The sequence below is a fragment of the Durio zibethinus genome, chromosome 5, assembly GCF_047325235.1.
Source record: "Durio zibethinus cultivar Kanyao isolate XHJ-2024 chromosome 5, ASM4732523v1, whole genome shotgun sequence".
Classification (NCBI taxonomy): domain Eukaryota; kingdom Viridiplantae; phylum Streptophyta; class Magnoliopsida; order Malvales; family Malvaceae; genus Durio; species Durio zibethinus.
In genome coordinates, this window is record NC_143166.1 from 34,834,053 (window position 1) to 34,849,162 (window position 15,110).

General features: G+C 35.7%; 2 protein-coding genes and 1 pseudogene across 5 annotated transcripts; 1 reads left to right on the plus strand and 2 right to left on the minus strand.

Annotated features, from left to right (window-relative positions):
- Positions 1 to 1,396: 1,396 nt before the first annotated feature.
- Positions 1,397 to 3,011, plus strand: EDA35 (temperature sensing protein-like protein). 2 transcript variants are annotated; one of them, XM_022871579.2, is made up of 2 exons: positions 1,397 to 1,534; positions 1,803 to 3,011. In XM_022871579.2, the coding sequence occupies exon 2, from the start codon at positions 1,805 to 1,807 to the stop codon at positions 2,807 to 2,809; it is 1,005 nt and encodes a 334-aa protein (XP_022727314.2). In that variant the 5' UTR covers positions 1,397 to 1,534; positions 1,803 to 1,804; the 3' UTR covers positions 2,810 to 3,011. The 2 variants fall into 2 exon arrangements, with proteins under 2 accessions (XP_022727314.2, XP_022727315.2); XM_022871580.2 differs by having other exon boundaries at positions 1,403 to 1,534; positions 1,762 to 3,011.
- A 232-nt stretch (positions 3,012 to 3,243) lies between these two features.
- On the minus strand, positions 3,244 to 11,594 carry LOC111283148 (DNA damage-binding protein 1a). 2 transcript variants are annotated; one of them, XM_022871574.2, is made up of 19 exons: positions 11,355 to 11,594; positions 11,105 to 11,153; positions 10,879 to 10,938; positions 10,696 to 10,787; positions 9,956 to 10,007; positions 9,757 to 9,819; positions 9,600 to 9,649; positions 9,108 to 9,183; positions 8,548 to 8,757; positions 8,329 to 8,435; positions 8,065 to 8,173; positions 7,293 to 7,493; positions 6,981 to 7,196; positions 6,588 to 6,698; positions 6,081 to 6,356; positions 5,445 to 5,719; positions 4,628 to 4,976; positions 4,231 to 4,515; positions 3,244 to 4,037 (listed from the first exon to the last, which is right to left on the minus strand). In XM_022871574.2, the coding sequence occupies exons 1-19, from the start codon at positions 11,456 to 11,458 to the stop codon at positions 3,456 to 3,458; spliced, it is 3,267 nt and encodes a 1,088-aa protein (XP_022727309.2). In that variant the 5' UTR covers positions 11,459 to 11,594; the 3' UTR covers positions 3,244 to 3,455. The 2 variants fall into 2 exon arrangements, with proteins under 2 accessions (XP_022727309.2, XP_022727310.2); XM_022871575.2 differs by lacking the exon at positions 11,105 to 11,153.
- An 837-nt stretch (positions 11,595 to 12,431) lies between these two features.
- On the minus strand, positions 12,432 to 13,445 carry LOC111282950 (photosystem I reaction center subunit psaK, chloroplastic-like; annotated as a pseudogene). Its single transcript, XR_016342499.1, has 3 exons — positions 13,114 to 13,445; positions 12,906 to 12,986; positions 12,432 to 12,790 (listed from the first exon to the last, which is right to left on the minus strand). The product of XR_016342499.1 is annotated as a photosystem I reaction center subunit psaK, chloroplastic-like (transcript).
- Between the last annotated feature and the right edge of the window lie 1,665 nt (positions 13,446 to 15,110).

The following is a 15,110-nucleotide window of genomic DNA, read 5'->3' on the forward strand; positions in this document are numbered from 1 at the left end:
CTATATTTTATTTCAAAAAATAATAATAAATCGTATTCTACGATGACACATCTTATTTTTTCGTACCTAAACTTCAAATGATAAAATATATATAGTCAACAAATAATTTATTTAAAAATAATAGTAATTAGCAGCTTAACCTTCTATAAAAAATAGCAACATGGCAGCTAATTGAAAAAAAAATAGGGCTATTTGTTCCACCAATAAGACAGAAGTAATAATTATCGATTAAAATTTCATGGGATTTGACAGTGATTTTAATTAAAAATTATTTCAGATAATTGTAGATTTTTATTTTCCTTTTTCTTTTTTTTTTTTTTGGAAAATTGCAATTAAAATATAACATTGGTTAGCAAACAACTATGAAGCCTAAACTAAAATAAGATGATGTAAGTTCAAAGAAAGGAACGTTTGTTCTGACCTGCGGGGATAACTACTGACTAGAAGGAATCTGTCATTTTCAACCATAATAAAAACATACATTAGTAGCAAGACATGAAAGGAGAGATAAACAATTGATTTTTCAAAATATTATCTGTTCCATCACATGCTTTTGGTCCCAGACAAAGCCTCCTATTCCATGCTATGCTCCTCTTTATGAATTGTACGGGGGACTTTAAAGTAGCACCTTTGGAAAACAGTGAGATTCAGCTTCTCTTTTAATAACAAAAAAGGTTATCTTCTTTGCTCCTCTGATCATACAAATGACAAGACTAAGCTGCAATGCAAAGATTTGTCCATTTTTTGTGCCTTACATATATATATATATATATATAGATATACATAAGGTAAGGTACAAAGGTAGGACCCGATCTTGATGGGAACGTTTAGTTCCTTTTCTTGGAGTGAATCAAAAGATTCTGGCTACTTGTCGTTTGTTTATCACCAATAACCCCCCCACAACTCATCAGAATTACCAAACCTGCAATTATTCCCTTCATTATCTACATTAAAATTGTTTATTTGTTTATATGGCTATGCTTGCATTGCATTTCAAAAGGGCTGTTTTGATTTTGAATCCTTGATAGATAACAAAAGCCAAAATCATGGGTTCTTCATTGTTTGCTTGGCCATTCTTTAGGATTAGTTTGAGTAAAGGACTGAAGCAACTTTTCCTTTTCAAGGGACCAAAAAAAGGTAAAAAAAGAACACATCTGCCAAAAAGGTAAATATCAAAGATACAAAACTGACAGTCCGATCCTTCTCATTTAATTCAACTATCAACTATTTAATCAAATTCACACTTTTTTCCTGAAAGTGACGCAATTGTGCATAATTAGAATTTTCTGGCCTTCAGTTGAACCCAAAAATTCATGGGCTCATCTCAGTTTGTTGCCCAGGAGTATTTTATTAATTCATGGCCCAATTACTTCAGTATTTTAGTATTTTTGGATCTGAAATTTCAAAAAGCCCAATCACTTTCTTCTATTTCTATTTTCACCTTCTGTCACTTTTGTCTTTGCTGCTGTGCTCTCTGACTCTCAACCTGCCGCAACCCATTTTGCTGCCGTCTCCTGCAAACCTTAAAGAGGAGGTTAGCGCTTTATTCTTTAATTAATTCTAATTGATTATGATTAGCACAATATTGGCTGGAAAAGAAAACTGTATCAACTGAACTTTATTTTGTGATTTCATGAATTGTCAATTGATATTGTAAAACCCTGACATGATTTCCTCATATGTGACTCTTCTTCTGTTGTTAGATGGAAATAGTTTATAAATTCATTGATATTGATACTGAATTTTGATCATGTGAATTAGCTTTTTGAGAAAAAAAATATTCAGCTACTTCATCATTGCAGCTATGAAGGAAGAAGAAGTAAACCGATGCCAGATTCAAGAATGGTACCCAAAATTTAAATCAGTATCAATTAGGACCCTCATTCATGAGCTTCCTGAATCTTTTGTCCAATACCTGCTTGATGATTCGGGACCCTTCCTCCTTCCCGTTTCAATCTCAGACGAGGATGCCTTACCCAATAGAATTCATAATCCAGAAGAGGAAGAAGATTATCAAGTATTAGAAGGATCTGGGGATGAAGCAGAACCAGCGGTGCCTCCTTCTTTCCCTGAACTTGAGTTGAAGATAAAGGAATCAGTTGAAACCCTTGGTGGGGCAGTGTTTCCTAAGTTGAATTGGAGTGCACCAAAGGACTCTGCGTGGATAAGCACATCTGGGTCCCTCCGTTGCACTACGTTCAGCGAGATTGCTCTGTTGCTTAGGGCATCTGACTCCTTAATTCACGATCTATGTCATGCATATGATTCATGCAGTGACAAAACCATGTCAAGACCCCCAAATTTCTTCCTTGCCCTTCGAAAGTGGTATCCATCTTTACGACCCGAAATGGAATTCCGTTGCTTTGTACGGGGTCAGCAGCTTGTTGGGATTTCACAGCGGGAGGTCACTACATTTTATCATCCTCTTTGTGAGAAGAAAAATGATCTTCAAGTGTTGATTGAAGAATTCTTTAATGACAATGTGAGGCTTAAATTTGAATCAGAAGATTATACATTTGATGTTTATGTTAGCAAGAATGAGCTTGTCAAGGTGTTGGATTTCAATCCCTGGGGTGCATTTACACTGTCTCTGCTGTTCACGTGGGAGGAATTGGAGCAAAAACCAAAGGAAGAAGATGATTTGGAGTTTAGAATTGTAGAGAGCCAATGCGCTGTTCGGCCAGGTTTGAAGACAGCGGTTCCATATGATTACTTGGATACCAGCCCTGGGAGTGGTTGGGACCAATTCCTGAGAAATGCTGATGAAGAGTTGCAGCGGCAGACCAAGTCTCCTGAAGCAGGAGCCTGAGGACTTCATTTTTTGAATCGTAATTGTGACCAGTTCCTGCCAGTGCATTTCTCACCATTCGCATGCATGATCCAGAACTACTTTGTTCTCTAATGCAACTTATTTTAGTAAAAGAACACGACTATCTTGGAATTCATGAACTGCAAAAATTTTGATTTCTTATGATGAATTTCTAAACAAGCATGATTTCCGTTGTTCGTTACCACTTTTTAGTTAATGATTAGTTGGTTTGATGGATGCTGTAACATATTTCAGCCGCTCGGAAAATGAACAGAAAACAACCTTCACCATCTTGAATTTGAAATTCATTCCAATTCTGGGGTCTTCAATCGAATTCTTATGTCAGGATACTGCCAAAGGTAAGCAAAAAGCAAGCATAAACGTTGATTTCAAGATTATAGCATGTAAAGATTTTATGAATGGCGCCAAAGGGATTGAGGTCCTTCAGATCTCAGACCAAGATTTTCAATCAAATCTTAGAACCGTCCGTGCTCCATAAACTGTTACAGTGAAGGAAATCCCAATTCTCAGGAAGAACAAAGAAATTAAAGTTACAATAACAATAGTCTATAATGTTACAAAATAAAGGCCCAACAAAGGATAAAAAAATTAAATGGAACAGCAAAGGTAAAACGTTGACAACAGATCAATGCAACCTCGTTAGTTCCTCAACTCTCTTGGAAAGCTCCTCCACAGAAACACCCATTGCCTTGGAAATCTCCCCCATTTTACCACGGCTCAGATCAAGGAATGATTCAATCAAATCACCGTCCAAAAAGTTTTTGGCTTCTGCAGTTCTCTTCTCATTGTTGAATGATCTCCATTGTTCATGGCTCAACCCTCCAACGCCCTTTATTACCTTTCTCAAGTTCGATTGGAGCTTCTCCAAAAATGCATACTGCTCATAAGAAAGTGATGCAATGACACCAATAACACCGTTAACGGTGCCAAAAATAACTGTTGGAATCTGGCCCACATCAGAATCTGGCAATCGCATAACGAGGGAACCATGACGGAACCTATTGACAAATTCCCCAAGGTGGTACTCACCAACCACCTCAAGACGGCCCCGTTCCTCATCAGTGGCCCCTTCACTATTCTTCCTAATGGTTAACAGGTTGAAGTTGTTTTCGGCACCAAGATATACGTCATCATCAAGAATCTTAACAGCTGACATCCAGTTTGCATTATAGTCACGTGCTCGTTCCTCAATCGCACCTTCCTCGTGCTGAAATCAAAGAGGGAATCATGTGCCAATCAGTAAGAACAGAAGTAGCTAGAAAACACAGCCAGTTTGGGTTCTTGGAATCTAAACCAATGGCAATGAAGCCAAGAAATGCCCACAAACAGAAAATAAGCATGATAAGATTGAAGAAAGCAAGTGAAGTTTAGCAGGATGTTTGTGAAGCACAATTACTTACCTTGTAGATTAACAAGGAAATTGATTTCATTAAATCACCAACAACAATGAAATCTCCACGGGTATCTACATAAAGGGCAAGTATGTGGCCATGATGTCCACATTCAGATTGCAATTCCCGGGTGCCATCCTCCCGAAGCATCCACTTGTATAGCTGGATTTTTTGATTAATAGCAGCCAGTAGTTTGCCATTGAAAGCATTTAGAGAGTAAACTGCCCCCTTCGTTTCCTTTTCGGCAATAAGCTGTAACTTCCCATCTTCAACAACGAAAACCAATATTCGGCCCTGTGATGAGATGAAAATTTGTAATTAAAAGTTCATTCACATGAAAGCTTTAGATTTAATACCAATACAAAAAAAAAAAAAAAAAAGGTAGAAAACAAGAATGAAATCACACCTTAGATGGCTCGTTTTCTTCTGGCAAAACATATGCAGTCCCCACACAGTAATATACATTTGCGTCATCTGAGAACAAACAGCTAAGTACAGAGCAACCACACTCAAAAGTATCAAGAGGGTAAGTCGAGATAAACTCAAAGGTTTGATCATCTAACAGGCGAATAAAATGCATTTCAGATTCGTCAGCACTAGACTGGTTTTTTGAACTACATATTGCAAAGGTACGCGACTGTTCTTGATGGCTGATGCGATGTGCATGCTCCCCAAGTGGGATAGAGCGGATGTGAAGCTTCTGAATATCATCAATAGTGCCAATAGTAAGTTCACCTTCTTTTGCAATTGCGAGGCTGGTGAAAAGAAACAGTAATTAAGTGCTCTTAACCCAAGTTCATCTTTAAGAAAGGCCCTAAAAGGCAAAAACCCAATTTGCCAGTACCAAACTTCCAAACTAATCAATGCTGACAGCTAGTGATTAGATCCCTAATATTAGAGAAGTTGACCATAAACATTGGAGTCTAATGCAGGCAGATTCATTCAGACAGGCCAGAGGTATCAATGAATGGCAGAAACAGAATATATTACATATGATTTATGAAGAAGGCTACGCACATGATTCACGGACAAGTTTACCTCATTATTGAGAGCAATTATGCATATGATCACAAAATGTAAATTTAGCCACTTCTCAGGATCAAAGTTTCAGATCAACGTAATAATGTTAGTCAAGTTTAGTCTCTGCCACATGCACTGCAGTGAGAAATCTTTTCCTTTCAAGTTAAAAAGCAGTTATAAGAAAGAGAATAAGGGAAGGACACCTGTCTGGAAAAGCAGCAGAGTTAAAAGGACACATATGACTGACTTCCTTCAGATTGACATTGCTGTAAAGTAGTTTCTTGTTACTACTATAAATGACAGTTGGCCTATCTGATGCAGCAAATACATGGGTGGTATTCTTGGAGGAGAAAGTACGAAGAGTTATGGGTTGGGTCCCAAGAGAAACCTTTTTCCTATCTGTTAACTCACCACTACTCATGTTTAATTGAAAATTTAGAAGATGACCATCTCCAAGGGCACACAACAAGTAAGAGATCTGCAAAAGGAACAAACTTTTAAACATTAGTATGAGAATATAGTAAACTACAATGCTTGGCATCAGGAACACAAACATAAAAGCCAAATATCACAGTTCCACGTGAACAACAGGGTCTTACTTGCAGTGCTCTTACTAGATCAGTTTGTGGTGAATAATCAATGTATTCCTTTGTAGCTAGGTCAACATTATCACTTAGCAATATCACACATATCAAAAGAGAAGCAAAATATAAAAGCAAGATAAGATTAATGCTGAAGAAATATCAAATAAACTTGTACCTTCCAAACATACTAAAAAAGAAGCAAAATATAACAGCTAGATAAGATTAAAGCAGAAGGAATATCAAATAAACTCGTACCCCTTCAAATGAGCAAAGAAGAACAGAACGGGGAATAATCTCTCCTCCCAATTGCTCCTTTGTTATGAGATTCAGGTCCGGAAGTGAAAATATCTTCACACATATATCTGTCCACATTCCAACTGCAGCCAGCTGACTGTAGTTAGAGTTCTCACCAATGGGGTTAATGTTGAGACATGAGATTTCATACTCCAACGGCGCATGTTTTACTTCTGTCAATGTGCCATCACCAATTTCCAAATAAACCAAATGGCCACCCCCTGTTGCTACTAAAACCTGTAATACAAACAAGGCAATGACTTACACAAGAAGTCCCTTATACAAAAGGTATTTGCTAAGGGTAGAAAGGCAAGAGAAGATTTACATCAAGCCTAAAAATTCCATTGCAAAAACCATCTAAAAAAAGACAATTATTTATCATTAGATTATTAAAGATAATGGTTTTGACACCTACAAACAAACTAAACTGCCAATCTCAACATTATACAACAAGATTGGAAAAAGTACCTGTGTAGCATTGGCAGTGGCAACATTGACCGAATACCCAGATCGAGCATTCCATTCGTGCCGTAACTCTCTAGACATAGAACTCACAAGCCTTACAGAGCTTGAAGTGACCTGCCAGGATTCTCATCAGTCGAACATGAAGTACATACAATATGTATTTTTCATAAACATCTCGCTTGCTCTTACTATCAACAGGGCAAATAATATAAGCCAGTGATCATCTCATAAAACTCTTATCTGCATAACAAGTAAAACTAGAATAAAAGCTAGATTAAATGATGCTAATACTCGATTAAAAAAACAGCAACATTAGAAAAATAAATTTCACCTACTGTATGCTCATGCTCATGCTCGTTGCTCAGTGCTGCCAATTTGATGGCAAAAAACCCTCACCTGTACAAGTTGATTGTAAACAGCATCATGGCAGAACAAAGTCTGAACTTGAGAATTAAATCCCTCAATCTCTGTTTCTTCTAACTCATCCTCAGGATTCATTGCCAAAATACGCGTCTCACTGATAAAACTAACAACTAAAAAGGTGTCAAATGGATCATCTGTAGAGGATCTCAATGACCACATTCCTTTGATACCTTGAAGTTCTACGGATGCCTAACATGCATAAATGCACCAATATGTGAGCTTATGCAAGTATTAAAAGGTAAACTTGATTAAGCGTAAAGAAATTCAGTAAAACACAAAACAGACCTGTTCATTGATTCCTATTCCATTTCGAACTATGCGAAGAGAACCATCTTTGTACGCTCCAGAGCAAGTGACAACTTGACCTTGCCCTTGCCTCTCAAGGTCAACCACACAAAAGTCAACTATAGGCCCCAAATTGACGTACCTTTCCAAAACTTCTACATATGAACCTTTTGCATCAGGTTGTAGATTTAACTTTATCAGCTGCATCAGTACACCATTACATAATGTCAACACATTATGGCAACTGATACTATAATGATGGGAGCTGAAAAGCATGGTTCAAGCATCCTAGTTATTAAATATTTAAATACAAATATATGATGACATATCACACTTTACTTACAGCAGAATCATATGGAGCCAACATCAATAAAACATCCTTAGGGCCACAGGAAAGTGTGTTTCACTTGAGAGGAAATACTACTCTAAAGGAGAGGGGAGTAGAACAGTATACCAAAAGAGAGCAAAGGGTTTTCTGTCTATTCTATTTGGGAGTTTTCTATAAGGGAGGGGAGAGGGTTTGAAGGTTAAAATAAGTATCATAAGCCCCTTAAAAACTAACTTTTTGAATTCCTCAAATCCTTCAGATTTCAGACTAGAGTATTCCATGTAATTATCAACTTATGATCCGTCATTTGACCCTCAGAACTTATTTTAGTAAAATTTTTGAATCAGGTTATAATGGTCCCCTCAAAACTTATTTTAGTAGTAGTTTAGAATCAGGTTATGGTAATAGCACATAGAGCATAAATTATATTAATGTCTACCATACCTGTGAATCTCCATAACTTGAGCCTATATAGACAAATGCATTATCAAGATATGATATTGTAGATGCAATACAAGTTTCTCCCAAGAGTTCGATCTTTAGTCCAGTAACCCTGCAAGACACACATGAATAACATAATCTTAAGAAGGCCTCATAATGCACACTGCTTCTAGAACCTAAACCAAGCTTTGATGTCTTTTTAATCAAAAAAATTTCTCCAACTGTTTAACAACAAACATTTGAAAAGAATAATAAAAGCCTACTCACTTTTCTTTCTCATGGGTTATGACAAGCAGGTGAAGAAGGCCAGCATGATCGCCAAGCAAATACCTAGAGCCATCAGCATCCACTCTTCCATAGGCTTTTGTTATTGACTAGAAATGCACATCAAACATCAGCAAGAAAGTGTCAAACCCACAAGGAATTAATACTGACAATCCTTAAAGAACTTGTATAAACTTAACAGTAACTTGATAAGTGACGTACTGGTCTGATTGGGATTGCTTTGAATGCATTGGCACTGCAATAGACAATTGTTTCTTCCCCAATAATAAGGACACCACAGAGAGGTAGGGGCACAGGTATGAGCAAATCAGCCCCATTGTCAAGATTGTTTTGGGACCATGGCCCCTCGACAAAGTCCTTCTCCTTCAGTGCAACCTCATATGTTTTAACATGACGTGCATCTTTATTATCCTGTAAGAAAAAGCATAAAATAAAAGGAAACACAAACAATTAACTCAGTCTATTTAGAAATAAAACTTAGTACATGAAATAAATAAAAGAGAACTAGGTCATTACCAACAAAAACAGCTCAATGACACTATCCTACTGACTCGAGCTTAATGGCATGCAAAAACCACTATTTCCTTTTAGGATTTTTAACCAAGTTTAGATTACTTCACAAAGTCTTTAGCTCAAGGCAACAACAACAAATTTTAAAATTTTTATGCCTAAACTTGGAAAATATTAACACGCAGAGAGAGAGAGAGAGAGAGAGAATCCACAAGTCCGGAATCATATTCATTTACAAAGAAAACTGAGACCTGGTATAGAACTACAATTGTTGGCTTTGAGCAACCATAGAGAAACTTGACATCCAAAACTTGAAGTTCCTCAAGCCTGAAAAATGGAGAGCAACCATAAGGATGTAACATCAAGGAGACTGCATTAAAGCAGCATCTAATGCTCATTTAATTGAACATAATAAATCTGTTTTGATTAGTTAAAAGATTTATTGTCAGCAAAGAAAGGGGGCAATATAAAGAAACAACCAGATATATACTGAAATATAGGCCACAACTATTGCAGTAATTAATCAATGAAAAACAATTTACTGCAACAAAATTGAAGCAGTATGTAAGACAAATTAAATTTTAGGGGATAACCGTAAGACTAGGATCATAAGCAATCTCTTCCAAGGACGCACAGACATATATCCGACACGAATATGTTGAGGTTAGAGCTGTGTCGGTGCTTCATAGATCTATTCACTTATTCAAAAAGAATCACTTATTCAAGAAGAAGAAGAAGAATACCTTATATTAAATGCTTCTTTGAGTTGCCCTTTATTATCGAAAGGAATAACCTGAGACAACAACAAAATATGACGTACAACCTTTTCCGAAAATGCAAATGGTGAACAGAAAATTGTATAGGCGTGAAGTTGGAATTTGCAGCATCAAGCATGCATACCTTAAACAACCCATCATATAGATGGAGTCCAATTAACCTACAATCAGGTTCTATCACGCCAATCTGCAGAAAATGCAAAGCAGGAGAAGGAATCAATGAATTTTTCAGGAGTCAAATGAAAAATAAGTTAAACAACTCAGCATTGTTGAGAAACACTTGTACCCACAATAGTTATCAGTTTGAAATGAACAATAATTACCTGTCCATTGTCTGTGGGTCGACCAATACGGTCCGAAACATCCCCCATTGCCCTGCACATAATAGCCTATAATCTTAGATCCAGGAAAGTTTGCTCAAAGAAAATCAGAAACAAACCCCTCAAATTCGTATAGACATCACCATGGCCCAAATGGCATCAATAAAAGAACCCTTACCCGATACTTTGAAGACAAGAACAACCAGAAAACACAATCTATGCAAGAAAAGTGTAGGAGCACTGTTTCGTTACACTTTTTGTTCTCTTTTTTAACAGAAATAGTAATTTAACAAGAATCACACAGCATAGAGACGAGATCAAATTCCCCACAGCTTCATACAAAGTACACATTACCTCTGTCTAAGTTCATCAAACAGATGTGGTGCAGTTTGTAAATAGTGGCAACAAGAGAAATTGTGCCAAATTTTTAGGAAAATGTAAACAAACAAAAAACAGTAGCTTATGAAAATATCAGAGAGAAGAATCACCCCTAGCAAGAAACAGACATTATTACAGAAAAATATCATGTCATAACTAATGGAACAAACACCACTAAGGTTCATATTTTCAAAAATTAAGTTCCCAAGGGAGAAACCAAAGTGAGCTTGATACTAAAACTGATTGTTCAAGGCAGAATGAGTGCTAAAATATAAAGTATGCACACATCAAATCTGACAAGCTGACAGATGAGCAAAACAACCATATGAAATGAATCAGCAATATATATTTATTCTTGTTTAAACCTTGTAATAAGCTCGGATGTCTCAGCATCCCATTGAAGGACACAGAATTTGTATCGTTCTGTAGCAATAAATAGAAAATCCTGTGCTTCACCCTGTCACAAAATGCAAAACATATATTATTAAATCACAAGTTATTACGTCGACTATGAAAGATTATTTATAAGAATAAAGACATTTACTCACATGCGGACGGAAAAGTTCAAGTGTCGCGATTCTTCCATATATTGGCACATCTAACATAGGCTGCAATATAAAAATTACAATTCTTAATCTTTTACTTGTTCTAGCAAGGCAAGACATCATAAGAACCATTTCTAATTTTAAAATGGAAAGAAATAGAAAAATCCACCAATTTTTGTACTATATTTCATCTTCAACCATAAGAGAAACCAGAAATTATGCTAAACACCTGTAATCCTTGAGGAGTAAGCAAATGGATTTCAATTCGAGTACATTTCCTGCAAGCAGGAGATAAATTAATTCTTAAATTCCTCATCATTAATTATTATAAAAGAAGAAGAAGAAAAAGAAAGAAATTGCTCAACTATATTAAAGCCCTAGCTCTTGTATTGTCGAAAAATGGAGAAACGAAAAAAAAATAATTAGAAAAGTAAAAATTAGAGCAAATATATAGTAATCAAAGTGGAAAAAAGACGTACGCAATGATGAGATTGAGCTCTTGAGGACTGGTGAAGTTGCCGACACAAGAGTGGGTAACGTTTGTAGGCTTGTGAGCCGTTACGACGTAGTTCCATGAACTCATTTTGTTACCCTCCAATCTCAGCCGAAAGAGCGAAGCCCTAAGGGTAAGTGTATCGGAGCTGGGGTTTTTCTTTCTGAAGGAGTTGCGAAGCTTTTCTTTTATGCCTCTCGCTCAGTTGTTAGGGCTCCGCTTTGTTGCTGTAGTAACGCTGGTCTTGGAGCTTAAGGAGCTTACAGCACACACGTGTAAAGTGTATTTGGGTAACACGATATGCTTCGGCATTTAACATTAGATTTGAAAATTTAAAATAAAATTAAAATTTTAATAAATAAATAAAAAAATATATTTTATATTTTTATATTGTTATAAATTATAATATTAATTCTTATAAAAAAATATGATATAGACATATATATTTTAATATTTTATTTTATATGAATATATGAATAATAAGTTAAAGCCTTTTTCTTCTTTCTTTTAGGTCATATAGTTTAATTATTTTCAAAAACATAAATATATTTTTGCAATTTCAAGCTGCTATGGCTTTTTAATTGTTATAGATTAGAACTGTTAAAACAAAAATTAAATTACTAATAAAATACTTAATTTTTTTGAGAAAACAGAAAAGCTAAGCCTAAACAAATAAGGATGACAATAATTTTACAAGCCAAAAACTATAATTATGAGTGAATCTTGCTCTTGTAGACTTGTGCTCAGCTCATTGGTAAACATTTTCTAAAAAAAAAAACTTTGTCCAAAAATCCAATGTGTCTTTCGGACATATGGTTGCAACTTTAACATAAGTCGATGTCTCAAAACCCAGGGCCAAAAGCTTCGGCTGACCCATAACCAATTGGCCCATGAGACCAATATTTGCGGTCCCGACAGCAAGTCAAGCAGTGTTGAGCTAAGTTTTACATCTTAACTAACTTACAAAGTGAAAACTCGTTTCAAAAAAAAAAAAAAAAAACCCCTTAACTAAATTAGCTAACGATTATGGAGATTCATTTGTTTCTTTAATTCGCTGCGGCTGTTGTTATTATTTTGTGTGTTTAAGGCCTTAGGAAGAGAGAAGACCTGCTGTTGGGGAATAAGCAAATTGGTATAAACTACAAAGCAAATGCACACAAATGCACACAAATGCACACAAATACTTTCAGTTTCTTTACAGATCACCAATGTTCTTAAGGCCAAGAACGACCCCAACACCAATAATATGGCCAACACACAACAAGCCAAAGTGTCTGCAAGAGTAAAACCAGCTGGGTCACCAGTCTGCAAGCCAGAGTCCCTTCCTTCAAGCTTCAGTCCAGCAGTGGCCTTCCTGTTTGCTGATGGAGCCAACCCAAATCTCCCAGCAAAGAGCATCAGGCTTGTACTTTTCACTATTATCTGTCCAAATAGTTGTTTTTATACTGAAGTTCAAGCTTTATAATATATGGTGTTGAATTAAGTAAAATATAGAGATAAAACGGGAAAACCAGGCAACATGAATGAAATTTCTGACCAAATTTGTGGGAGATCCAATGAAATCACAGCGAGCACCTAGAGCACCCTTTCCCTTGCGCCTCATTGGTTGAACCGCTGCCTGCATTTTCCACATAAAACTAGGAATTTTTAACAGTAAACCTAAAAATGAACCCAAAAAGAAGATTTTTTAACAGTAAACCTAAAAATCCTGAACCCAAAAAGAACCAAGTTCATGAATCACTAACCAAGCTCCTTACTGAAGCTGCAGAAATTTTGAGTCTTATCCCACAGAACTGGGGGAGAGTGGTCATTGCAGTAGCTGCCATTTGCGAATGATAATCAAAAGCAGTTCGACAGTTCAGTCTCTCTAGTTTGATAAGTTTTTTTGTTCTTTTAATAGTTTGATAAGTTTTTTCATTTCACTTTTTGAGGATTAAGAGAGTCCATAATAGTAGCCGAAAGTGGAGCCACATGAGCAACTTGGGGCTTTATTAAGCCAGAATTGGATACACCTGGTTACTTGTTAATGACTTGGCATTGCTCCATTGGACATTTCTCTATGGGATAAGGTTGCATTTTCGTAGGGTCAAATTGGACCGTTAGTCTCTATACTTGGAGCTAGTTTGGATTCAAACGTAACTCCAGTGAGATCACTTTTTGCATTAAAAAAATAGTGTGAATCGTATTGACATGGTGTTTAGGTTTAATCGCCCGGCACGATGAGCAGTTTTTTTGAACTGAAGCTTTTAGGTGCAGTGAATAAACGCAGCGTTATTTTTTCTTTTTTTCATGTCCTTATAATTATTATAAAAATAAATTATCATTACATTTAATTTTTAATTTAATATTTTCAATGATTATTTTATTTTTTATTATAATTTATTTTATTTTTATTGTTACATTTGTATCTAAATATATATTTTTATCATTGATTTTAATTTTATTATTATAATAAAATAATCTCATCTCTATCATTATTTTTAATATCATCGAAATCAATCTCACCGTTTGTCTAATAATCCTTAATTAAATGATTAAATTAATCTATTTATTTTAATGTGTTCAAAACTTCAAATTAAATCTCTATAATTAAATTTAATCAAATTATTAACAATTCAATTTTTTTTATTTAAATTAATATCGTGACATTTGACTTTTTTAATATGTTATTTTTTTACATATATGCCCGTTAACTTTCACAACTGTTAAAGGCATTTGGTGATAAAAAAGATATAGTGATCTTTTTTCATATTAGAAACCTTCAGTAAATAATTAGGGATAATTTTATCATTTGTGTTAACCTAACAGTTAGGTCAGTCAGATACGTCCAGTGTCATATCAACTTGGCACTATCCTTTTAGTCCTCCAATAGTCATTCATTGCTTACTTATAAATATGAAGGCCCATACACCATTAAGATAGGTCCCGACTACTCTTATTTCTCTCTATTACTTTCTTTTCGATCTCATCAGTTCTAACTTATATGCTGGAGTGCAAATGCAAATAACACCCTTGCCTTTGCCTCTAAGCACCTTTCTCTTCTATTTTTCTAAGATCTGACCTTGAGATCAAAGCTTGACACAAACATTTGGTGCACCAAGTAAGGGCCCTTTTCATTCACTACCTGAGCACAAAACAATGCCACCAAGAAATAGAATTGTAGAGGAAAGAAAAACGACCATCCTAACTAGAATAAAAACATGCAATAGCCAGCACTCATAACAACCCCCCACCATAGACAGGCCCGATCATGGAACTATTCAAAGCCTTGACTGAGCAAATATAGGCCCTTAAACAAATTTTGTAAATTATAACCCCACCCTAAGCTTCGAAGGTGTTCGATCTAATTACCTCCGGCCAAGGAACTATGATAAGACAACTAAGCTATGAAGAGCTGAAAGCTTCCTCAGCCTCCAGAGAAGAATAGTATAACACTTCAGTTTGCCATTACCCCAGTCATAATTTAACACATGCCATAATCAAAAAATCCAAATAGACAAACCTTGAACCCCAACCAAACAAAGATTTGGAAGCTCAAATACATGCCATGGAGAAAGAGCTGAAAATAAATGTAGTAGCATTTGAGGATGAGCTTAAGTTCCTAAAGACCTTACCTTTCACTAAAAAGAATGATAGAGCCATGTCTCCCAAAGGATTCAAAATGTCGATCTTGGAGACTTACGATGGTACTTTTGACACTTTCGATCATTTAAAACTTTATAAGACTAACATGATGATGTAT